Raw genomic sequence first — 24,147 nt, 5'->3', positions numbered from 1 at the left:
GAGTCCTTTTCGGGTAGTTTTCTACTTTTTCTGACTAATTTTACCACTGTATGAGTAATTCTACTACGCTACGAGTAGTTACAACTAGTGTAGGGCGTGGGCCATATCCCACCCTTTATCCTGTAAGATGTAAGTCATGTGCGCAGTCCCGTGGGGCTAGATCTGACAGTACTAATTTCATATTTTTTTGATTTAAAATGAATTAATTTTGATTTTTTTAAATCTAATTAGAATTTTTCATTTAAAAAATACAAAACCACATTCAAAATTATCCTAAAGGCCAAATTTGCCAAGTTTTAACAGTTGGATGTCCTCTCTTATCTGGTTTTGTAGTTGAAAATTGAAAATCGGACTTTTATGATAGTTCAATTGTGTAAATCAGACTTTCCCCCGATAAGAAAGAGTGATTTTAGTGAATTTTTAAGATCTCGGCTACCATGTACTAACCATGGTAGCGACTCTCTAAATTTTTGCATTTGAATTTGGGCTCAGCATTTGTAACGGTTCAGAACTTGGGGAGAGCAGATTGATTTTTTTTTGTTGCGCCAATTTGGTTTGCGGGTTGTCACAATTTTGAGACGAGAACTGCATTTTCATCCTGTGATTGTAAAAGCTACGGTTCGCAATCGCAAGCTGAGACGAACATGAACTTTTAAAAGCCTCGGTGACTGCAAAAGCCTTTCTAAAATTTCAGTCGTTGAACCACCACCATGCATGACGCGGGCCGTGGCCGGAGAGCCGGCGACAGGCATGTGCGGCCGCTCGGCAAAGCCGCATATCCCGGCGCCTGCGTGCGTGCGCGTCCCTGCCGCCGTCGGTCGCTCTCCGCCGGACACCGGTTTACTGCCGCCGGCCGGCAACGCGCGGATCGACCGACGACGAGTCGGTGGGCGCGCGCGCGCCCGCACTTGGCCTTGGCCGACGTCGCCGCCGGCCTGGCCCCATCGCGGTGGCGCGCGTAGTCGATCGTCACGGGAGACGGGAGGGCAGCACGCGCCCGCGCCGATTGCATTTGAACATGTGCTCATTTGTAACAATTCAAATGTTCGGGGAGAGCGGATTTGCACCAATTTGGTTTGTGGATTGATACAATTTGAGATGAAAGACTGCATTTTTCATCTTGTGATTGTAAAAGCTACAGTTCACAATCTTAAGCTGAAACGAACCTGCACTAAAAAAGCCTCTATATTTAAATTTTGAGAAAAATCGTCTTTTTTTTTGAAAAAATGGATTCCAATGAAATAGTATAATCACTGCTGGATTTTTGGATTTTCCTGGAGACCAAGATGATGGCAAAAGGTCGAAGAGACACGATACCATTAGGGCCCAAATTGGCCCAATTCCTTCACCGCGAGTCCGCGCCGGTCATCTGTTGCGCGCGGCGGGGTAGTCGAACGGCAGCGGCAGCACGGTGTCGTTGAGCGGTGCGGCGTGCCGGAACCCGTACGCCCGGAGCACCTGGTTGTCGGCGAACCCCAGCGCGCGGCGCATCCCGCCGTCGCAGAGCTCCCTGGAGTACATCGGGTTCCGCCTGCCGCCGCACGGGTTGCACCCCGTGAAGTGCGTGACGAACGGCCGGCGCCACCCGCGCTGCCCGCCGCCGTCGGGGCCCGGGACGGCGGCCCGCACGGCCGCATTCCGCGCCGCCGCGTACGCCAGGTGCTCCCGCTCGGCGTGCCGGCGCCGGAGCCCCGGGCCGGCTGCCCGCTCCGCCGCCTCGTACCGCGCCGCGACTCCGTGGAGCTTGCCCACGATCTCCGCGAAGTAGCCCTGGAAGTAGTATTCGGTGCCGAGGTAGGTCTTGTCCCCCCACCGCTCCCGGTTGGCGAGGAGCAGGTACGCGAGCGCCGACTGGTCGCACGCCACGTCGGAGTCCCGGTCGCTGAGCGCCGCCTTGATCGTCCTCCCCCACGCTGCGTGGTCCGGGTAGGCGGGGCCCATGCGCGCCCACTCGTCCAGGAAGTCGAGCGACCACTGGCAGTTGCGGATGAGGAACACGCCGGCGTTGAGCCCCAGCCACCGCCTCCTCTCGTACACCTCCTTGGGCCAGCCGTAGAGGACGAGGTTGTAGGCGGCGTACTTGGCGAGCGGGAGGGAGAAGTCCATGTCGGTGAAGACGGCGTCGGCGTCGACCCACCAGACCCACTCCGCCTCCGGGTGCGCGAGCATGGCGGCGCGCACGGCGGGGATCTTGGCCCAGTACGCCGCCATGGACGGCTCCAGCAGCGCGTTGTTGTACAGGAGCTCGACCCCGTGGAGGCGGCAGTAGTCGACCTTGTTCTTGAGGAACCGCAGGAGGAGGTGGTCGCCCCCAGGTCCCCGGCACGGCTCCGGCTGCGACCCGCTCACCATCACCACGCGCTCCGGCCGGCGGCGCCCGCCGCCGCCGCCGAGCCCGCGCGACCGCAGCCACGCCGCGCGCTTGGCGTCCCACCCGGTGAGGCGGCGGCCGCCCACGGCCTCGTACGACAGCTCCGGGTCGTCGTAGAACGTGTGCGGCCCGTCCGCCGGGCCCGGGACAGGGAACGCGACGAGGCCGCGGCCGGGCGCGAGCGCGGACGACGCCGGGCCCAGGAGCGCGAGCGCCAGCACGGCCGCCGCCACGCCGGCCGCGAACACGAGCGCGTCGCGCGAGCGGCCAGCCGGCCTCGGTGGGGCCGCGCCCTTCTTGCCCTCGGCGGCCTCCGACGACGCGCCGCCGGCCATAGGAGGGGAGGAGAGGAGAGGAGCTAGCGCGGCGTGCGAGGGTGCGTGGCTCGGGAGTCGCGAGGAGGGGGAGTGGAGTGCGCGCGGGGAAAGCGCGAGGGGTACGGTGCAAGGCAAGTACGCGATTCCCGGCGATCGGTCACGTGAGGTGCTCGGCGCCGGCTCCGGTCTCGGCGCGCGACGCGGCTCGGGATCGGCGAAACAGTTGGTTGGCCGGAATTCTTTTATGTCCAGGACTAGGAGGCGGCCGGGATGCGATCCAGGAGTCGGTGCTGCATGCTGCTGCCGTTGAGAGCGAGGGAACTGCAGATTCGAGAAGGCATCGTGCACCTCCTTATCGGAGACCGGAAGCACTTTCAGGCTTGATGTGTCTAGTTTACTCTGCATTTGGGTGCAGCATATGCCATATGGTGTTGGGGGAATACACAAAGGTACATGCTGCATTCTTGACTTGGTATATAAAACTAGCACTCCCAACTCATTAAGCCACACATGCAAGCTGTTTTTTCTATGTAAAACGTCTTGTTGTTTCATTAAAAATTATCTTCTAAAAACATTAAAGTACTGGAGCTTGACTCCATTGCGCTGACATTTATGGATACCTATATTCATGGAGCTTTTCCTATCTTTTAGCGAACATGCCTAGACACGTATTTCATTAAAAGAGAAGCAGTAATAGTGTAATAGTGTAATACAGGATACAAATATCATGAACCGCGGTTCATAGCAAGAGAGATCCAAAAGGAGAAAAAAATGGAGCTCTCCCTATCATGGGCAACTTGGCATGGCACCTGCTAACAAAGATGAAAATATTTAGAAGGACGCACATTAAAAAAAGTGAGCACAACAATTACGAGAAAACTATAGGAGAGGCATGTGGAGTAGTAGTAATTCAGAACGACTGCTTCAACTCTACATAGAAAATTTTGAGTCTGAACCCAAATATTCCTTTTACCTAGAACAAAATAACACCGCCTTCTCATTTTTATTCATACCATGAGTCGAAGATAGTTCACAATTACAATGGTAATAGTACCTCTTTGCCTCCTTATTATAATATTATCTATGAAACAATTTTGATCTTCGCAAAAATAGGGAACAATATTTCTAGTCTTACATAAAAGCAACTGCAGAAGGAATTGGAAGCAGGCGCTTTACCTCTTTATCAGTAAGTGTAATGTGCAAAATAACACCAAGATCATAGAAAGAAACAAATGTGAAACTAAAGCTCAGTATGTCGATGCTCTTAATTTTTTCCCATAGAGCCGAAGTCCTTGGAGATGGGCAAAAAGGGCAAAGATACAGGAGCGGGACGTGAGGCACATTTATCAAGGTAAAAAAATGATCAAATCGAATCACACGGCATATATCCATTTGACATTGTCATTGTCATTGCTTTGCTGAGCCCACCCATATACTAGTAGAACTGGTAGCTGCGCCAAAACATACATTTTAATCTAAAAGTTTTGAAAGTGGTCTGTTTATATAGCGATTTCATTTTGTGAAGCACGTAGAACAAAACAGATGCTCATATATACACATGCATGCTCATCTTTATGAATATATGCATGCAACTCCTACCTCCTATAAGCACCCGCCATATCTTAAAATTGACGAAGTCATGATGCAAATATCAGCAAGAAACCGAACCACGTGAACAACTCTTAATTTTTTTTATTTACTAAAACAACGCTTAATTCACTATATAACAAAATAGTATAGACACAAAAAAGGAAAAGAAATGATCCAAACTCTACACGGGTTCTTTTGTATACTGCCGGTTACGGCCCACTGTAGCCCATCACACACCATGGGCTCGTTCCGTTTCCGTTCCGCCTCTCTCTTTTCTCTCTCGGAAACGCCGTCAGTGAGAACGCTCTCGTCTCTTCTTGTCTCGTCGCCCACGTGGGCTCGCCGTCGCCGCGAGCTCCACCTTCCCTCCCTCCCCACTCCACCATTCCAGCCCGAGCGCGATGTGGCGAGCGGCGGTGAGGCGGTGGACACCGCCGCTGCTGCGGCGTCTCTCGTCGGACGCCGCCGCCGCCTCCAAGGCGCCGCGGCAGCGGGTGGCGGCGCTGTGGGGGAACGGGGACTACGGGCGGTTGGGGCTGGGCGCGCTGGAGTCGCGGTGGAGCCCCGCGGCCTGCCCCTTCTTCCTTGCCCGCGCCGCGGACCCGCCCGCCTCCCTCGCCTGCGGCGGCGCGCACACCCTCTTCCTCACGGGTACGCCCCCGCTCGCCTCCTGCCTCCTCCTCTTCTCTTAACATCATCATCTACTCGTCTAGTAATTCGAGAGATCATGCTTGAGCTGATTCAGCGGCTTGGTTCAAGTAGTTAACTAATTGTGTTTACCCACAAGACTAACATTACTAGATATGTTATGCGCTTGATTTTGACCTTCTTGCCCTAAGCAGGCGTCATTGTAGTTGTATTAGGAATACACAATGTCTTGGGACCCTAATGCCTTGCTCTTCCAGCCTGAAATTAGCTTTTATGACTTAACGATCAATATTTATATGCTTGGAAAATTACTATTTTTTTCCAGTTTGTGTTGTAATTGCATCGTAATGCAGGAGATATTTGCCCTTGTGTTTTGGTGCAGAGAGCGGGCGTGTGTTCTCCACGGGTCTGAACGACTTTGGGCAGCTCGGGATAGGATCCTCTGTTACACATAGGCTGGTATGGCTTCTTTCCTTTTTTATTTTCATATGTTTGCGTTTACGTTGCCAATTACACATACGCTGGCATGCTTTACCGCCATTTCTTTGCTGGCTCTGGCGGATGCTTTGCCGCCGTCGTCGCGTTGGTGCTTCTCTTCAGGCGGATGCTTGGCCGCCTTGGTTGCTCTGGTCGGGTGGATTTTTTGCCACCTTTGACGTGTTGTAACTTTGTGCACCCTTGACGTTGTTGTATGTTGTAGCAGGTTCAGAGGTGTGGTCGTGTCTAGGTTTGTGGGCTGGTGTGTGTTCCCTCCCTGCTGTTCTTGCCGTTCTTGCTCTGTTGGGGTCGCCTGCCACTTGCTTGGTGATGTTTTGTAACCGCCTTAATAGCCTCTGTCTATTAAGGTCTGTAATGGTCGTATTGCTTTCCTCTTAATAAAATACGTGCTTAGGCACGTTCGCGAAAAACATTGCCAATTAACATAGATCCTTCTAGCTCTGGAGGGAAGAAAACGTAAAAGCTGCATGCATACAAATATGAACTGGAGAGGGGGCAATTATATATCCTAATTCATGTAATGAAACCATTCTACCATATGGCTATGTATTCCAGTGAAGTAATTTCGTTATTACCTCGGAGACACAGATATCAATCCTTGGAAGTAGGCAATATTTATCTAATTGGTCCTTGTCAGAACCACATTTTCCACCAGATGTTGGATACATTGGTCTTAAGAAACAAAGCAGACATAATTGGTTATTCACAACATTTATTGACCTTTTATTTATGTGAAATTCAGTAAGCTTTGGTTTTCCTATCTGTAATTTGAATGAATTCGATAGTTTTCGTGATAAGCTATGAACCCTATGAATCTGATTATTCCACATATTGTGTTCTTTTTTTTGTCAGTAGTAAATCAGTTCTTCTATTTGTCATGTAGGAGCCTGTCGAAGTTTCTGGATTTCATGAGAGAGTTGTAGAAATTTCAGCTGGCAACCATCATTCTTGTGCAATTACTGGTAAGAGAAAATAATCAGATTCTGTTATCTGCATAGTTTTATTTGCCAGAATAAGGTGAATTTATGAAGTCATAATAGAAGACAGAAAAGGATCTTCTATGTTACTATAAACTATTAGTGGAGCAAAGGACAGTTCAAGCTTCTCGGGTTTTAAGGGTGCATAATTGAGTGTTTTATTACTTCCTATTTGTGTGGTGCACACAATAATCTAGGTCTTGAGTGTTACATTTGTGCTGAACAAGCTCCTTTTTTATTGAGGAGAACTAGAAGAAGCTATTATAAATATTAGTGGACTATCCAGACCGTAAACTCATTTACGTGAAAGTAGCCTAAACATAGAAGTATGGGATGAAGGTAATAAATCTTTTTGGTCTTTCTGGTTGTTATTATACTGATATAATGCGGGGCCTTCTTGATGTGAAGCATATTGCCAGTTATCATGTAGGAAGGTACATGTGGGTAAGTTGCTGTAATCCTTCATTATAAGATTGTTGCTATGGTCCTTATTACTCTATTAGATATTGAAAGTAGATTTGATAAAACCAAAATTACATATTAGGTAGGCTGCATTTTCAAACGTAAAAGGCTATATGGAATGGTGCCCTCTCCCTATGCCTAAATTTGTACACTCACACCTTAAATGACATAAATATTGTCCATTTGCTCATGGAGTTGTAATACAATGTTCTGTAAAAGGTTTTGAATTATTTAATGTTATTGTCACTGAATGCTGCACTGTAGCTGTGTAGCATACAACACATTGCTCTATAATAACCTTTTATAGATATTTGAGTAAGTATAACATTAAAGAAATGTGATTACCACATCTTATATTAATGTACCAAATTGCTTTGTGCTGCACATGTGTGCATCTTAATAATTGTATTACCAAGTGCTTGACTATCTTGAACAGTGGATGGTAAACTCTTTGTTTGGGGCAGAAACTCAGGTGGCCAGCTTGGCCTTGGAAAAGGTAATTACACCATCCCCAATTCCCATTATTTACTTTCTTAATGCCACCTTGTCATGAAGGATTGATAGTTGAGTGTTCTAGTATATATACTTTGACACTATCAACAGCAACTTATTGACACTGATGACTGTGGGGTCACTTGGTCCCACAAAAAAAATCTAATAAAATCTCTATGTGAGGTTAGGGAATGTATAGCTCTTAGATATTGCTCAAGCATGGTTTCAACTCACCGTACATGGCTTTACATTATTTTGCATGGAGCATAATCCTTCTTCTATTAAGGTTTTCCTATTAATATGGTACTCACTACTCAGTTGTTCCATTAAGTTATATATTAACATCAGCTTTTATTTCTGAGGTGGAATTGTTTTTTCTTGACTTGGTTTAGGGGCAGGAAAAGTAGTTTCTACCCCGACGAAGGTTGATTGTTTGACTGACTTCAGAGTGAAAATGGTTGCTTTGGGATCAGAGCATTCAATTGCTGTTACAGGTGACTAAGAAATTGGTGTTTTACAGCAATTATATTTAAATGTTGCTACCTTCAAGATTGTAAATCTCTGTCATTTGCTTCTCAAGATGAAGGTGAAGTCTTAAGTTGGGGAGCTGCTGGTTCCGGTAGGCTCGGACATGGCCATCAATCTAGCATACTGGGATTCTCTTTGTCCTCAAGGTATGGTAATATTTGTTTCACAAACACTTAATCTGCAAAATACTTTTGTCATGGCACTGAATTGTGTATATACTCTATGTCACGGAAGAATTTATTGTCTTCTAATTAGAAGATAAAAAAATTAACCATGAGAGATGAAAATCTCTACTAAACGTTGGCATGCCTAAGAACACATGAGAGTCATGGGTATGATTTTAATAGGGATGGGCCTTGCAAGTATCTTAAGCTTGTGGCATATGAATTTGATGTGGCATATATGGGCATTGTCTTTGCTTTTCTTAAAATGAACAAGGTTGCCAGATGATGTAGTGTGAGCTTTGAGTAAAATGTTTGGTGGCAAATAGAAAGTTTCAAACTTGGAAGGCTTATGTCGGCTTTTAGGCTAAAATAGGTATCACAATTCTGAGAGTGTTTGCATTATACTCCCTTCGTCCTGAAATATAAGGCATTTTGATTTGTCCTAAGTCAAACTAGTCTAAGTTTGACCAAATTTATAGAGAAAAATATTAACATATAACACATCAAATAAGTAAATTATGAAAATATATTTCATAATGAATTTAACTATTCTCATTTGACTTTCAAAATATCATTACTCCTTTCTATAAACTTGGTCAAACTTAGTACAGTTTGACTTAGGACAAACCAAAATGCCTTTTATTTCAGGACGGAGGGAGTATGTGCTAAATTGTTACAAGGATGATAAATTGATATCTATATCCTCATTTGTGCAGTGAATATACTCCAAGGTTGATCAAAAACCTTGAAGGTATCAAGGTATTTGCTTTGAAACTCAATATGCCTCTTAATCAATAGTATTCGCTTGTTGTCATGTAGTGATTCTCTTCTCTTTCTGTTTTTTATATGCATTTGCTAGATTAAAAAGATAGCTGCAGGAATGTTGCACTCTGCTTGCATTGATGGTAAGCTTACAGAAAAGCAATAATCAAATTGTAAAAATCACTATTTCCCCATCTTATGATTCCCCTATGTCAAAATTGCAGAAAAAGGTACTTTGTTCATATTTGGGCAGAAGGCTGAGAAGGTGGTATCCAATCAGGGCACATTTGCATTTTTTTTAAACTGCCCTTATCGAAATATTTTTTTTATTCCCTTCATTTCCTACGATTTAACTAAAATTTTTAGGGATTTGGAAGATCAAATGAAGCATTCAGACCAGCTGTTGTTGAAGAGATACTGTTTGCAGAAGAAGTTGCTTGTGGAGGTTACCATACTTGTGCTGTAACAGGTATTGGGGTTTGATGCAGTCTTTGTTTTGTATAATGCTAAACTGTCAGTTTTCTAGTTGTGATTTTCCATACAATTTTGAAAGATTTAATGTGATGTTTTACAGATAATGGTGATCTGTACTCTTGGGGTTCAAATGAAAATGGCTGCCTTGGTCTGGGGTATTTCATCTACCGCATTTTCGAGAACTTTCCTACTTCAACTTGTATCCTACCTATTTCAATGTATATCCAACATCAAAATTGTATTCTTACATAATTCTCTCTCACCAGAAGTACGGATATGGTTCGGGCTCCAGAAATTTTGGAAAGCTCACTATTTAAGCTTCCTGTATCTAAGGTTTGTACTTCTGGTCACTTATGTCAAGCTTTTCTTTATAGCGCATCACTTAAAGATAATTCTTGTATTGATGCATCACTTTAAAGTTTTTTTTGTATATAGCTTATGTTGGATATTGTCATATTGACTCCTTGACAATTTGCCCTCTGTAGGTGTCTTGTGGTTGGAAGCACACTGCTGTAATTTCAGGTATCATAATTAAACCCCCCCCCCCCCCCCCCCCTTCACCAGTATGTTGGTTCTAATTGGTAGCAAATGCTGGTAAACAGATTTCTTTTTCTCGAGTCTTGGCAACTGTTCTCAATCAAGGTTCAATACATCGTTCGGTTTTTTGATATCTTGTAATTTGAAAACTTTGTGTTAAACGTTCTAGCGACAAGGATATAGAACAGTAGGCCAGGCTATACTTTGAACTTTGAAGTGACAAATACTTTTGAGTTGAATTCTTAATATAGTATAAGATACAGTATATCAGGTGCTTCCATGCTTGTCATTGCAATGCTGAGACTAAGCTCTAGCTATCTGTGCATACACACAAGCAAATGGGAAAACCTTTATTCTGTATATCCGTGCGCATAACTCAGACAGAGTCAGAGTAGCAATGTGCTATCTCTTGGTCAGTTCCTTTCGATCTATTTCAGTTAGACAAACATACTAGGAGCTCCTTCGGAAGAGAAGAATTGATCTAGGAACCTCTCAGATTTAGATCAAATTTGAACTACATCCCAAAGATTTGGATCCCAATCCCACCTTTTCCAAACAAGTCTTAAAGGTCATTTGCAGGTTGAATCAGATTAGCTATGCATCTTTAAAAATCAGTACTGTATTTTCTGAAATCCATAGTTCTAGTTCTAAAAGAGAGTGTGCATTAATTAAAAAATAGGGCTCTGGCAGGACTCTGGGTAGTGGCCTAAAAAGGTTTTTGGGGCATGAGCATGGAGTGAAGTTGGTTTTCTTTTCTTTTGCTCTGGCTTTTTAAGCTGAAATGGAAGAGAACTAGACAAGAGTACTTGTGTTATATATTGGATAATTGGAGTACTTGTTGAAAGAAGTTTCTTCTGGTTATATTTCATTGCGTAGTGTTTCTGTGCTCTGAGCATCTCAAAACATCCAGGTGATGATATTTACACCTGGGGTTGGGGAGGCGCTAATGGTACTTTTTTCGAAGAGGGTCATTCTTCTGGTGGACAACTGGTGAGTTACTTGCTGTCACTACAACTGCTTGTTCTTCATGATGATGCTGCACAGCATGCGTAATCCCCACTGAACATCAGTCACTCATATGTTCACATTGCCTTTCTACCAGGGACATGGAAACGACGTAGACTATTTTGAACCTATGATGGTGCCATTCAGCAAGAATGCAAGAGCGGTCCATGTATCATGTGGCTTCAATCATACTGGTGCAATTTATGAGTACTCCGAGGACTGACTGACGTGCCATCTGCAGACTGCAGAATGACATGTTGCAGATTAATTATCCAATCATACTAAGCACAGGTGTACAGAGGAACAGCAGAAATAAGCTAAGGTAATGGCTCTGCATCTATGTGAAGAGAATATAGAACAAAATGATAACACCTCTTGAGCGAGGGGGATGTAAATTGAACAGAATAAGAGATAAACTGGATGCCTTTTGTGATGCATCAGGGTTACAGCAGGTCAGTGTATAGTGTTCATTTATTTTGTGGATATGTATTATTTTTCCGGCTAATAAGGAATCCATTGCCTGAGATCTCACCACGCTGGTGTTGTACATGATGAGTTCTTGTCTATGTTTGCTGTGTTTCTATGTAAATGATATCTGAATAAGAATAGATCATGTTTGTACAGTTAAATATGTATATGTCCAACCGTTATTACCAGATGATTTATTGCCCCTCCCTTAGTCATCCTATGTTTAGTGTGTGGTGGCACGGAGATTTTCTTATATGAAAACAATACAAGACAAACATCCCCAAAAAAGGTTGCCCACGATTAAGGATGGCAACGGGTACGAAATACCCGCGTACCCGCGGATACTAAACCCGATGGGCGCGGGTATGGGTTTAGATTTGTGCCCGCGGGTACGGGCGCGGGTACAGATCTAAACCCGACGGATAGTTTGTAACGGATTTGAAAAATTAATACCCGAACCCGCAAACCCGCCAGACCCGCTGACATGTGGGCCCCGCATGTTTATATATATACACACATTTTAGGGTTTCGTCCGGCCATCCCGATTCCCAGGCTCCCAGCGACCCAGCCGCCAGCCGCCCCCGTCAGCCGCCCGCAGCCCCCGTCCGCCCCGCCGCTGCCCGCCCCCGTCCGCGCCCCGCCGCCGGCCGCCCGCCCGCCCCGCCGCCGGCCCCCGCCCGCCCACGTTTGCCCCGCCGCCGCCGCCCGCCCGCCCTCGTCCGCCCCACCGCCGGCCGTCCGCGCCCGCCCGCCCACGTCCGCCCCGCCGCCGCCGCCCGCCCGCCCTCGTCCGCCCTCGTCCGCCCCGCCCACGTCTGCCCCGCCGCCGCCGCCCGCCCGCCCCCGTCCGCCCCGCCGCCGGCCGCCCGCGCCCGCCCGCCCACGTCCGCCCCGCCGCCGCCGCCCACCCGCCTTCGTCCGCCCCGCCGCCGGCCGCCCCCGTCCGCCCTCGTCCGCCCCGCCCCCGTCTGCCCCGCCGCCGCCGCCCGCCCGCCCTCGTCCGCCCCGCCGCCGGCCGCCCCCGTCCGCCCTCGTCCGCCCCGCCCCGTCTGCCCCGCCGCCGCCGCCCGCCCGGTTATTTTGCGGAGGTGTTGAGGTAATGCACATTTGCTCCTAGAAACATGAACATTGTGTTGGAAAATGTCCAAATTTGATCTGCAGTTCAGAGTTCTCTTCTTTGACATGAAGAATGGTGCCACATAATTCCACACATTATAAGTCTAGTGCAATGGAGAAGTTGATGCACAATGAGACTGCGCAAACTCGGAACTAGATGGTCTAGGTCGATTACCTTTGAATGAGTAGAATTTGTATAAATTTTCAATTGTATATCGATCAAAACATAAACTGGCCACTGGCGGTGATGGCCGTCGCGGACGTGCATGAGTTCCTCCTCTCCACCATCGCGCTTGCGTAGGAGAGGAAGCAATTGAGAGAGGCACACATGGTAGATTGAGATAGACAGCATGAGTGGTTTGGTGGGGTATTTCTATTGGATTTTTGAAAATTCAAATGTATTCTTTTTATCAATTCATGCATCCATTTTAAGAACCGATTGAAGTAGCATGATACTCACAACTAATTCAACAAAACGAGACTGAATATGCATTTTTTTTATTTTTTAGATCAATGTTTTCAAACAACTAGTTATTTTAAAATATTGAACCATATTTTTTACAATGTACACCTAGATTTTGTAAATGTGTTGATAGGTGCAAGGTTAATCATTTTTTTGATTGTATCATTTCAACAATTGGGATTTACAATGTCAACATTTTGACATTACAATTTCAACATTTTGAATATGAAATGTTGAACATATGTTAAAAATTGTTGAGATATTCTCCATAAATGTTGAATTAAGCACTTAATTGTTTTTGAAAGGTAAACATTATGAAATATGAATTACTGAAAGTATTAGGGAAATGTGTGCAAAAGAGAGATGGACTAAAAAGAAGAAAGTAAGCCTAGGCTGGCCTTTCTCGCGCGCTGGGCCAAACTGGGCCTTCTACTCCTGCTTGCGGTGCTGGCTGGGCTGCTCGACGTGGAACCAAAGAACATCCGGCATTCCGGCGGCTCTTTCTTTCCTCTCACACGCCTTATCTGTCTGTCGGCCTTCTTCTCTCCTAGCGGCGACGACAGACACGGCGAGTGGCGCCGCCCTTGTCCTTCGTCAGGAGCTTCGCCGGCCGACAAGGGTATGTCCGCCCATTCGCTTCCCTTCGTTTACTGCTGCATGAAATCGAACACCCAAGTCCCTATTTGTTACCTATACTGGGTCCGCCCTTGCCTGTGGGCGGCGATGGAGGAAGGGTCTGGCGGCGGCACAGAATAGATGAATGGGGGACTCGACCTGTGTGCTTGCAAAACACTGAAGGGTAACTTTGGGTATCACAAAATCGTAGCTTTGGGCCAAAAATGGAAAGGAAAGAGGAAAGATGAAAAGCCAGAGTGGCATATAAGTGCAGTGATATCTTGCGGTGATGTGTAGCTAAATGACTGTTCTACCCGAATGACCAATGCTGCCGAAAAGGGTATCACATAATCCCCATGGAGGTTGGTTCGGCCATGATCAGCTTAGTGCAAAATGTGCAATTGGACCATCTATTCTGATTGAAAGGGATGATAGGGTAGGTTTAACAAGTAGAAACATTGGTGATGTTTGAAGTTTACATGATTCTTCTGTTATCCTGAAACACTGTCAAAACTCAAGATTTTCGTTCTTGTTCACACAGGTTTTGACTGGCACAATAGATTGCGATTCACGGAAGGCGCATTGGCCACAATGGCTCTAATGCTCCTCCGAGGGATGAGTACACCGATCTCATTTAGATCAAGTACAGGTTTATTCTTTACTGTTCTACGACCTCGATTGGCCCGCTTCACAACCAGGGTGGAGAGTGCACAAGCAACTGAGGCCAAAGCAGCAGCCAAATCAATTCAACTGGCGACCAAGGAGGCGTCCGAGCAGAAGTTACAAGGGTTTGAAGCGATCATTGGAATTGAGACCCATGTCCAACTCTCGACTGTCACAAAAGCATTTTGTTCTTGCCCGTACAACTATGGCTCCCAGCCCAATAGCACTATCTGCCCCACCTGCATGGGCCACCCAGGGACGCTGCCAGTTCTGAATGAGAAGGTCGTTGAGTGTGCCGTGAAGTTGGGCCTTGCTCTCAACTGTGAGATCTCAATGACATCCAAGTTTGATCGGAAGCAATATTTCTACCCAGACCTCCCCAAGGGGTACCAGATTTCCCAGTTTGACATTCCAATTGCCAAGAAGGGCTACGTTGATTTGGATCTTCCAGTGGAATTTGGTGGTGGACATAGGAAGTTTGGGATCACAAGGGTTCACATGGAAGAAGATGCTGGCAAGCTGCTTCATTCTGAATCCGGCAGTTACTCGCAGGTTTGCCTTGACTATTTTCTGTCAGAGATCTATACTCTTATCAGTTTTCATGATATTCTGATATGCTTATCATATTAGTCTGGCATAACAGCTATGAAACTGCAAAAATCAGTTTTCACATTTACCACAGTGTAAATGTTAAACTTCTAGATTAATTCATAGAACCATAAAATATATATTAAACATTTGAAATCAGTAAACAGCATTTGGATCTTAGGCAAGTGGAATCATTGCGTTGCTGAGAAAGCATTAAAGTTTGTTAGGACAGGAAAAAGCTTGATTTTGAGGGCAATTTCTTGTGTTTTTGCGAATAAAATCTTGCTAGCTGAGGAGAGCCAAATTGGCTCACAGTCAAGAGCAAACAAGCTCTATGGTGAGAACACTGATGGTAACCACTACTCATAATACAGGCAAACAATAATCCTTGCTTTTCGGGCTGTAGCTCAGATGGGCTAGCTGGGCATAGCCTCGGTAGACAAGCTAAGCAGTAAATAGAGACATTACATTCTTCCTGCAGACAAGAATTATTTGAAATTTTCAATCCTCTGGCGATAAACACATGCAATGGAATAAGGAATTAGATTTCTTGTAAGTATGATACATGGAAGGACATACATTGATGCAAATAAATAAACCTTAAGCACTGCTCTGGTATTTAAGGAATGTCAAGAGATAGTCAAAAGAAAAGAAAGCTAATTTGTCATCAAAGAATTACACATCGGATCATCACTTCGGTAACAACAACTTCATTTATTAATCTGTGGCTTCTACTCTGGCTGTCTAGGTTGACCTAAACAGGGCTGGTGTACCTTTGCTTGAAATTGTCTCGGAGCCAGACATGAGAACAGGGATAGAGGCTGCTGAATATGGTGCTGAGCTGCAAAGGATTGTTAGGTACCTCGGAGTGAGTAATGGTAATATGCAGGAAGGTTCCCTTCGTTGTGATGTGAATGTTTCTGTCCGACCTGTTGGACAGTCAGAATTCGGTACAAAGGTAATGCCCATATTTTTTGGAATTTCCCTTACTGATTGTTTTGCTACATTGTTTTGCTACATGACATTTGTTCAGTGTTACGACTTGCTGATTCATCAGTAAACTAAGTTATTATGTGCAGGCTAAATATAGTAGGGGCTACATTATCTGACTCCTGACAATTCTACCTTGTCTTTTCGTGATGGCTTGAATTTTCAACTGTGCAAAGAAAAAAAATCACATTGCATGCTAGTTATATTTGGGAATATACATAATTCAATGGTGGCATGTAATGCTAATTATACCCAGGAACCTGCATACTTGCAGTTCAGTGGTTTCTTAGTTCTTCCAGACTAGTACATGCCACACTATTTTAAGGGAAAATACAATAAATTGTGCTTTACTGTTTATCCACCATTATACATGGCATCACATTCTTTCAATTCTGACAGGTAGAAATAAAGAATATGAACTCATTTTCTGAGATCAATAGGGCAATCGATTATGAGATCTCCCGACAAATCCTGCTCCATAAAGAAGGCCAGGCTGATCAAATTGTGCAAGAAACCCGTTTATGGGATGAATCTTCTCAGGTTGCTGGCCCCAACCTTAACCTTTTCTTTCACTGGCCTTTTACTACCATTTTTAATTAATTGTTTTTGTCTACATCTTCAGAAAACTTTCACAATGCGAAAAAAGGAGGGACTTGCCGACTACAGATATTTTCCTGAGCCCGATCTTCCCGAAGTTGTTCTCACTACTGACTATATTGATGAAATCAGCAAGTCCATGCCGGAGCTTCCAGAAGCAAAACGTAGGCGTTATGAGAATATGGGACTTAGCATGCAAGATGTTCTGTTCCTTGCTAATGACGACAATGTATTTATCTTCTGCGTTATTTCCCCTTTCTTGTGCATGTGTGTGTCCAAAGATAGTTTAGAAGATCCCATTTAGGGTCTGCTCTTCAACTGGCTATCTAGTTGACAAGTTCTCTTTTGTCTGGATGTCACATATTTTCCTGGTGACCTAATTCCATGGACCTTCTTTTTATAATGCATAGGATCATACCAGAATTTTTTGTCCTAGAGAAGATAATACATTTTCTTTATTGTTGAGAATAGCTTCAGTAATCTTATCAGTCTAATACCTTCCCAGGTTGCTCACTTCTTTGATTCTACTCTTGAGCATGGTGCTGATGCAAAGCTGGCTTGCAACTGGATCATGGGTGACATTGCTGCTTATCTAAAAAATGAAAAGCTTTCCATTGATGAAACTAAATTAACACCTCTGGAGCTTTCTGAACTTATCGCATCCATCAAGAACGGAATTATCAGTGGGAAGATTGGCAAGGAGGTAACTTTGCTAAACGTCCTTGGTTTTTCTTTCTCCTGCTAATTTTGGGATCCATGTCTTCAGTGTCTTGGTTAGAGCCTGTAGAGTCTTCGACGATAATGTCTCTAAAAATCTGTCCTTGCAGATACTGGTTGAGCTCATTTCCAAAGGTGGCACAGTTAAGGGTGTGATAGAGGAGAAAGATTTGGTTCAGGTAACTGTTCTCACATTTGTTAATATTTTGGAAACATAGTAGTTTGTAAATCTAAAAGATACTGTGAATACACACCATCCTTCAGCATTGCCAATGGCGGCTTTCAACCTTTTCCTTTAATGATAGACAGGCGAAAAGACTGGGAAAAAACATTGGCATGCCCTTGTGTTTGACTTTTTTGTATTTTCTCATTTGTACATTCTTGTACTCTCATGAGAGTAGTTTGGGTGGGGGGCCCTCTACTCTAATATACTTGATGCCATTTATTTATTTTGATTTCTGGTTAGGTTTGATGTCACAAAAAAAAATTGTTACATGAAATGGCAGATAGCAGATCCAGCAGCAATCGAGGCAATGGTAGATAAAGTAATTGCTGACAATCCAAAGCAACTTGAGCAGTACCGTGCTGGGAAAACTAAGTTGCAAGGATTTTTTGCAGGCCAGGTTTGTCAATTTTGAACACTAGCATCTTTTTGACTCTGCAGCTTCAAAACCTGATCGGTGATCATATTGTTTCAATCGATTGCAGGTGATGAAAGCATCGAAGGGTAAGGCCAACCCTGTTTTGTTGAATAAAATCCTTGGAGAGAAGTTAAATGCCAATTAGTTCTTATTGCCCGCTACATGGATTAACGAGCACGAGATTCGGTGAAAACCCAGAAAATTATTTGCCGGCTAGGAAATCCCTTGTTTGGGTCTGGAAGTTGTTACCTCTACTCCATTAAATCAGAATGTGATTAGCGCTTTCGTTTCCTTGTGGATATTGTAAAAGTCCAGTTCACAATACGCATCTTTGTACTTGACTCGCTCATTTGAAAGGAAGCGTACCCGTTGCATCTTGTGCAAGCAGCAAACATAACTGAAGATTAAAATTGCATACGCTTTCCATGGATTTTGTACTGGTATTATTGACAATCTCCATCTTGGTTTATAATTTTCATCTGTAACATATAATAACTTTTTTATGGAACCAAAAAGTTGATAAATAGAATGATGACTTGAACTGTGAGAATGAAATCAAGTCACAAAATTAGGGGTGGTAAAGGGCCATAAAATTTGACCTAGATAATCTAAGGGTCGGATTCTAATCTTATACGATTTTGAGCTAAAAAGACTTTAATCTTATATAATTTTAAGTTAAAAATATATAATGATCAAGTTGGATCCGTTACGAGTTACCACCCCTGCGCACAATACTATAGCTGATTGATCGTGAGAAAGAAATTAAGGGCGCGTTTGGATGCAAGCCGATGCTTGCTAGGGCCGGAGCCAGGAATCAAACTTAAAAGGGCCGAACCAAGCCATATTAAATCAATAAATAATAAATTTATTTGTAACGGTGTATAGAATGTTGGCGTCAATAAAAGTTATGCCAGATATTTTTTCACACTAAACAACGGTCAGGATGCGGGCTCTAAACGACAAACACGAGAAGCTCAACTCTTCTGTACGCACTCATATAGAATGCACTGCCGCGTGACACAATTCCAAACAAGCCCGATAATAATTATGATTGTAGAATGTATAGTATGATAGAATACTTATTTATATTTATATTGTAATGTAGTATGGATAATTATATTTCACCGATGTCAACAGATGGTCAAAAGATGAATAAACTGACAGTGCTTTTTATAGTTTTAGCATTGCTTATTTATAAAAAAATAACTTATATGTCTGGTAAAATAGGATAAAAATCTAACCATGTTTGGTTCTAATGATTGGGAGTCCTAATTATTAAAAAAGAGGTCTAAATGATTCATGATTAGTCTAAATCAGTAACCTAGCTTATTTATCTGATCATTAGAGTGGGCCACCCTCCACCCCCGCCCCCCCCCCCCCAAAAAAAAAAGTGATGCTTGCCAAGCCAAATCTGGCCGTTGACCAGTACAGGTGAGCCCATTTGGATGGGTGCCAAATATTGGCCTGCTCATGCTCCCGCAGACTCAGACTCAAACTCGGGCGGCCGAAAGCACCACCAAATTTTGGCCGGCCAAAGCCATGGGCAGGGCCCCAAGTTCACACAATACTACCTGCAGCTGATTAATCGTAAGAGAAACAAATCAATTTCACACAATTCTACAGCTGATCGATCATGAGAAAGAAATCAAGTTCTCTCCATCTCAAATTATACATCATTTTATCTTTTCTAGTAAAACCAAAACAAGGTATAATTTGGAACGGATGAAAGGCCAAAATAACCTATAATTTGGAACGAAATATAGATCATTGCAGCAGCAGACAAAACAACAGCGGCTTACCATGTGATACACCAGAGAATCACTGATAAAATATGGCAATATTAAATAGAGTCAAGCACTGCTCAAATACTGGGTTAAATATGACAAAACACTTAGTCAATCATGTAAAATAAGAGGCAACTACCAAGCAATTATTGGGAAACAAAAGTTACACAGGACAGCTACATAACTGCATCACATCAGCAGCCCATCACAGCTAAGCTGTGGCAACTACTTCAAACTATATTTACATTTTACAACACAAGAACAGTCCTGTTAGTGCATACAATGAGGGACTAATCCTCGTTGTCGTAGTCCTCATCCTCATCAACCTGCACCGTCAGATGCCCAAAACCAGATGGACCAACACCAATGTTTGCAATGGTGGCATCTGGCATTGGCCAATCTGACTGATGGTCGGTATTCGCTTCTTCCACCTTAGATGCACCTGGCGCAGCTGCTGGTGGAGGAGCCTCTACTGGAGGTTGTGCACTTTGTGTTATGTTCTCATTGCTATGGTTGCTCTCTGGAACTGTCTCGTCTCCTGGTAAGGGTTCACCTTGTTCAGCAAACATGCTGCTCTCATCCTCAAATTGTACATAACCAACTTCCTTTCTCTTGGTTGGTGGCCGTCCTCGCCCCCTGCCTCGACCTCTCCCACGTCCTCTAGGGCTGATGTTTGCACTTCTTATGGCCTGAAAAGGCGAAGATCCATTACCACAGCCATTGTTATAACGATATTAATCATATGGGCTGTGGTGGTTGATGTAGCCATACCATTTTGCTGGATCTTGATTCATCATTCTCTGGGTCACTGCCATTTGACTTTCTGTAAAGTGAATTTCAAGCACTAATAAGGCACTTGTTGCAGTGAGTTATGAAGAGCTGATTAAACAACTGAATTTACCTTCTTCTAGGTAACCCTCTTTCATCCCCACAAGAGTCTGCACCACCAAGGTCTGGTACCTTGTTGACAACTTCAGTTAGGAAATCAAAAGAACTGTACCTCTTCACACATTGCTTCCTGAAGATCAAAAAGATAAACATAATTGTGAATATACTAATAGCTCAAAACCGAAACATCAAGCATATACTAATTGTGAATACAGAGATAAAGCTGAAACAAAATCTATCATGAAGAAACAGATGACATTATGAGCCACAATGTGACAAACATTTTTTTTTAAAAAAAAGAAGTTTGATGATCCATCTACATACATTTTAAAATGGAATTAACTTATGAGAATTCAAATAACCCACATTTGCCTATATGAGATGAGGGAAGTATCTGCTCAGTTTCAGTAGGATATCCTCTACAAATCTCCTTGAGCTCAATTCCCAGAAACCACACTATAGCACTTTGTACATTGTAAACAAATAGTATCGGTTTCCAAATTGGTTACCAAAACCAACCTGCTTTCATGTTCAAGATTCAGATCTTAGGATGTTATTTTGATGTGACACTTCCGCTGAAAGCGATCAGTCCATCGCTTCCTTCAGATGTCAGTCAAGAACATTAGTTGAGTCTAATTTGAGTACCTTATGTTTTCCCTATACAAATTAGTTGGCCATAGGCAGGGACCGACCAGTTCTCGAACCCCACCTACAGATATTATAAACATTAACTTAGATAACAGCTATTTTTAAACAGTGCACTTTTAAATCAATGAATTCCCACAAAACGACATATGCAGTGGTATGGAAAAGTGCCATAGTTATATGAGGCATGTGGTATATCCAATAAATTATCCGCCAAGTTATGGGCAATTTGTTCAATAACATAAACAAAGGTGTCCTCAAACAAGATCCTCAGGTCTACAGTGGAAGCCAGCCAAACTTCAACATGGTTAAAAACAAACAGATGGTGGAGCATATCTAAGGGAAAAGAAAACTTTCTCATCTTCACCAAGAAACGAAAAATGTACATGTTATAAAAATGAAGGGATAGGTAAACAGCACAGCCTATATCATACTTAAAAGTTCAAAATTATCAATGGCCACTGAAAGATTTTCAGACTCGAAGTCCCCAGACATGATAAATAATTGAATCAAACGATTCAATGAATATTATTAGACCAGTACCTAACCCCTTTACAAGATAGTCATTAATCTAAAGAAACATGGAGGGATACATAGAATACATCTTCAGTCTGTCAAAATCAAAATGTCTGGTGGTACTCACAGGTGGAATGAATTCAGAGTCTTTGCACCACTTTGAAGCGTAATTTCATAGGTCCGATCAATCAAATCTTGCAAAAACAATTCAAGAGCCCTTGCTGCATGTAAACAAAAAAAATTCAAAATGTCAGGAATTCAATCTATATGCTTCAACATGATTTCAACAACAATTTGCAGCATATCCAGAACAATAGACAGATGAAACATTGCCCAGAAACTCAGGAAATAAATTGATAATGCTGACCGCAAACTGCCGTAAACTTATAAGGTGACTCTTCTATAATTTATGTAGTAAGAATGAACCCAAAATCAGTTTGTGCATAAAATTGTTAGCCAGATGACCAGACCTCAGAGTATGAGATAAAGACCAACCTTTTTCATGTTTTATTGGTGTAGTAATACTAGATTATTGTGGTACAAGAATGCAGTTATGTAAATATCAAAGCACAATGATTCTTATGAAACTTACAAACTAAAACAGGCACCGCTAGTGCAATCTTGCCAACGTCTTCATCTGCTTGCATTATCTTTTTTATCCGAGCCTATCATAACAGAGAAAATAATTAGTTGATAACTTCACATATTAGAACTGTGTAAATATTCAAACATTCCTCAAAAGACCGTATGGTATGGAATTAGTGCACCTCATGCAATGAAAACAGTAAGGCAAATGCTCAAAATTATCTAAGAAAGATATCCCAACCTATTGTAATAAGCAGAGGCACCAAAAGGCAAAACCCATAACTTTCAGATATCAACACATTGATACAGACATCAAAGAAGTTGTTAAAATCACATTTTTTTCTCATGACAAATATAGCAAATGCTGCAATTCGCAAATATTAGCCAGGTAAATACAATAGATGAGGCTCGCTCCTGCAGCACAAAACATGAAACTATGTTGGCTTGGAGCTGTGTAGCTTGGAACTTCAACTATGTTGGCTCTATGAAAACATAAGAATGGGAGGATTCCAAGATTCAGAACCAACACAAAAACACAATGAAGTTTTCTGCATCAGCACTACACTGCAGGTCCCATAAATTGATGCTTGCATGTCCAGTTCAGGTGAACCTGGGACCAAGCATGCGAACAGAATATGACACCACTTATCATACCTTGGAAGCCAACCAATGGAGAGCATCAGAACCTATGGCACTGCAACCGAAGACTAGGTAGTTCCTTCTATCGTGAATTTGCGCCGAAAAGAACCAATTACTCATTAGCTATGGGCCAGTGCTAGACGTTTCTTCCCCTAACTAAACACCACAATTACGAGCGACCATCAAGAATATAAGAACAGAGGAGGTTGTCATCTCTGAAACATCCCTCCTACAGTAACATAATAAAACCCCTAGGTTGCACACGTCGGATCGGCAACCGCACAGGGTAATCACTCTGGCACCAGATCATATGTTGCGTGTATCCCAGCAATACATGGCCACATGACCCGGAAATCTAAAGACCAAACCACGGGAAGGAACAGTGGCACTACATCACGAATCTAGCCCACCCTATGCATCTAGGACGCCATGCGACAGAGCACAAACCTGCAGACGTGGAGATCACACCAGGTCGCCCCGTTCGCACGAGCTTCACACTCACCACAAGCCCAGAGCAGAGCTGATTCACTGGGCCGCGAGCCCCAACAAATTTCTCCATCCTTCCATCAACGCCAGCCCTCCCTCACCCCCCGCACAACACGAACAGAGAAGCGGCCGCAGAAATACCAAGCCGCCTTAGTTCATCGCCACCGAGACAGGCAGGTTTCGAAAAATGAAAATAAATAATAAAAATAATATGGGAAAAAAACCAAAACGAATTAATTTTCCCATGCGCGCGCGAGCGAGCACAGGAGCCGATCTGCGCCTTCGCCTCGCCTCGCCTCCCCGCACAGCCCAGCCAGCCCCCATCCCGCCCCACGAGAACAAAACAACGACGCCGCGAGTCAACGGCGGCCGCCGCCACCGGATCCCGCCCGCGGACACGAAGATCCGCACCGCGCGCGGCGGGGCAGATCGGATCACGCGCGCGCGCGCGCGCCAGGGGGTGCAGATCAGAGCCACAGACAGACGCACGGAGAGAGATAGGGAGAGAGGGAAGACACGAACCGCGGGGAACCGGGTGCCGAGCTTCTTCCGCATCTTCGCCGCCGCCGCCGCCGCCGCCGCCGCCTCGCCTCCGGCTCGACGGACGCTAACGCTATCGTAGTCTACTCTCTCTCTCTCTCTTAATTTTTTTCTGCTTTTTTTTGGGCGGCTTGGATGTCTTTTCTTCTTTTGGCGTCGCCCCGCTTTGACGGCGTCGCCCATCGCGAGGAGCCCGTGCTCGCAGCGTCGCGTCACGAAAGGCAGCCGGATTGGGCCGGGCTCCCACTGTCTGCACAAGACCAAATTTACTGGCCCGAGATGCCAGTCTTAGGGCTCAAAGGGGGCCTGCTGGAGACTCTACTAGGAGTTCGCGTACAATTGACAATATTGTGTTTTGAGCCATGGAACGCGAAGAAAAAA

General features: G+C 44.3%; 4 protein-coding genes across 7 annotated transcripts; 2 read left to right on the top strand and 2 right to left on the bottom strand.

The window, feature by feature from the left end:
• Positions 1 to 1,060: 1,060 nt before the first annotated feature.
• On the bottom strand, positions 1,061 to 2,706 carry LOC112903783 (probable glycosyltransferase 6). Its single transcript, XM_025972989.1, has one exon. The coding sequence runs from the start codon at positions 2,704 to 2,706 to the stop codon at positions 1,366 to 1,368; it is 1,341 nt and encodes a 446-aa protein (XP_025828774.1). The 3' UTR covers positions 1,061 to 1,365.
• A 1,886-nt stretch (positions 2,707 to 4,592) lies between these two features.
• On the top strand, positions 4,593 to 11,377 carry LOC112902869 (ultraviolet-B receptor UVR8). Its single transcript, XM_025972053.1, has 15 exons — positions 4,593 to 4,929; positions 5,309 to 5,385; positions 6,308 to 6,386; positions 7,300 to 7,359; positions 7,748 to 7,849; positions 7,936 to 8,029; positions 8,764 to 8,806; positions 8,907 to 8,952; positions 9,034 to 9,074; positions 9,176 to 9,278; positions 9,384 to 9,438; positions 9,550 to 9,616; positions 9,769 to 9,805; positions 10,731 to 10,810; positions 10,923 to 11,377. Exons 1-15 carry the CDS (start codon positions 4,680 to 4,682, stop codon positions 11,046 to 11,048), a joined length of 1,260 nt encoding a protein of 419 aa, XP_025827838.1. The 5' UTR covers positions 4,593 to 4,679; the 3' UTR covers positions 11,049 to 11,377.
• An 878-nt stretch (positions 11,378 to 12,255) lies between these two features.
• Positions 12,256 to 18,109, top strand: LOC112902465 (glutamyl-tRNA(Gln) amidotransferase subunit B, chloroplastic/mitochondrial). Of its 3 annotated transcripts, none has more exons than XM_025971561.1 (9): positions 12,256 to 12,389; positions 14,029 to 14,702; positions 15,487 to 15,696; positions 16,128 to 16,268; positions 16,351 to 16,554; positions 16,831 to 17,028; positions 17,153 to 17,221; positions 17,549 to 17,665; positions 17,751 to 18,109. In XM_025971561.1, the coding sequence occupies exons 2-9, from the start codon at positions 14,079 to 14,081 to the stop codon at positions 17,826 to 17,828; spliced, it is 1,641 nt and encodes a 546-aa protein (XP_025827346.1). In that variant the 5' UTR covers positions 12,256 to 12,389; positions 14,029 to 14,078; the 3' UTR covers positions 17,829 to 18,109. The 3 variants fall into 3 exon arrangements, with proteins under 3 accessions (XP_025827346.1, XP_025827344.1, XP_025827343.1); XM_025971559.1 differs by lacking the exon at positions 12,256 to 12,389 and adding an exon at positions 12,423 to 13,491; XM_025971558.1 differs by lacking the exon at positions 12,256 to 12,389 and adding an exon at positions 13,556 to 13,923.
• Positions 18,110 to 19,501: 1,392 nt separating this feature from the next.
• LOC112903171 (dr1-associated corepressor-like) lies at positions 19,502 to 24,012 on the bottom strand. Of its 2 annotated transcripts, none has more exons than XM_025972391.1 (6): positions 23,749 to 24,012; positions 22,109 to 22,181; positions 21,644 to 21,737; positions 20,369 to 20,485; positions 20,239 to 20,290; positions 19,502 to 20,156 (listed from the first exon to the last, which is right to left on the bottom strand). In XM_025972391.1, the coding sequence occupies exons 1-6, from the start codon at positions 23,947 to 23,949 to the stop codon at positions 19,758 to 19,760; spliced, it is 936 nt and encodes a 311-aa protein (XP_025828176.1). In that variant the 5' UTR covers positions 23,950 to 24,012; the 3' UTR covers positions 19,502 to 19,757. The 2 variants fall into 2 exon arrangements, with proteins under 2 accessions (XP_025828176.1, XP_025828177.1); XM_025972392.1 differs by lacking the exon at positions 23,749 to 24,012 and adding an exon at positions 23,188 to 23,693.
• Positions 24,013 to 24,147: the final 135 nt, after the last annotated feature.

This window comes from Panicum hallii, chromosome 8, assembly GCF_002211085.1.
Source record: "Panicum hallii strain FIL2 chromosome 8, PHallii_v3.1, whole genome shotgun sequence".
NCBI lineage: Eukaryota > Viridiplantae > Streptophyta > Magnoliopsida > Poales > Poaceae > Panicum > Panicum hallii.
The sequence above is the reverse complement of the archived record's forward strand: the minus strand, read 5'-3'. Positions and strand labels throughout refer to the sequence as shown.

What these genes read in the sequence shown, in the direction of transcription:
- LOC112902869 (XM_025972053.1), top strand. Translation starts at nt 4,680, where the DNA reads ATGTGGCGAGCGGCGGTGAGGCGGTGGACACCGCCGCTGCTGCGGCGT. An exon ending in CCTCTGTTACACATAGGCTG is followed by an intron (nt 5,386 to 6,307) that starts GTATGGCTTCTT and finishes TTTGTCATGTAG; the next exon opens with GAGCCTGTCGAAGTTTCTGG. An exon ending in GCACACTGCTGTAATTTCAG is followed by an intron (nt 9,806 to 10,730) that starts GTATCATAATTA and finishes CAAAACATCCAG; the next exon opens with GTGATGATATTTACACCTGG.
- LOC112902465 (XM_025971561.1), top strand. Translation starts at nt 14,079, where the DNA reads ATGGCTCTAATGCTCCTCCGAGGGATGAGTACACCGATCTCATTTAGA. An exon ending in TATGGGATGAATCTTCTCAG is followed by an intron (nt 16,269 to 16,350) that starts GTTGCTGGCCCC and finishes CTACATCTTCAG; the next exon opens with AAAACTTTCACAATGCGAAA. An exon ending in AGGAGAAAGATTTGGTTCAG is followed by an intron (nt 17,222 to 17,548) that starts GTAACTGTTCTC and finishes ATGAAATGGCAG; the next exon opens with ATAGCAGATCCAGCAGCAAT.
- LOC112903171 (XM_025972391.1), bottom strand. Translation starts at nt 23,949, where the DNA reads ATGGGCGACGCCGTCAAAGCGGGGCGACGCCAAAAGAAGAAAAGACAT. An exon ending in AGCGGTGCCTGTTTTAGTTT is followed by an intron (nt 21,738 to 22,108) that starts GTAAGTTTCATA and finishes GTTTACATGCAG; the next exon opens with CAAGGGCTCTTGAATTGTTT. An exon ending in ACTCTGAATTCATTCCACCT is followed by an intron (nt 20,486 to 21,643) that starts GTGAGTACCACC and finishes TTTGATCTTCAG; the next exon opens with GAAGCAATGTGTGAAGAGGT.
- LOC112903783 (XM_025972989.1), bottom strand. Translation starts at nt 2,706, where the DNA reads ATGGCCGGCGGCGCGTCGTCGGAGGCCGCCGAGGGCAAGAAGGGCGCG.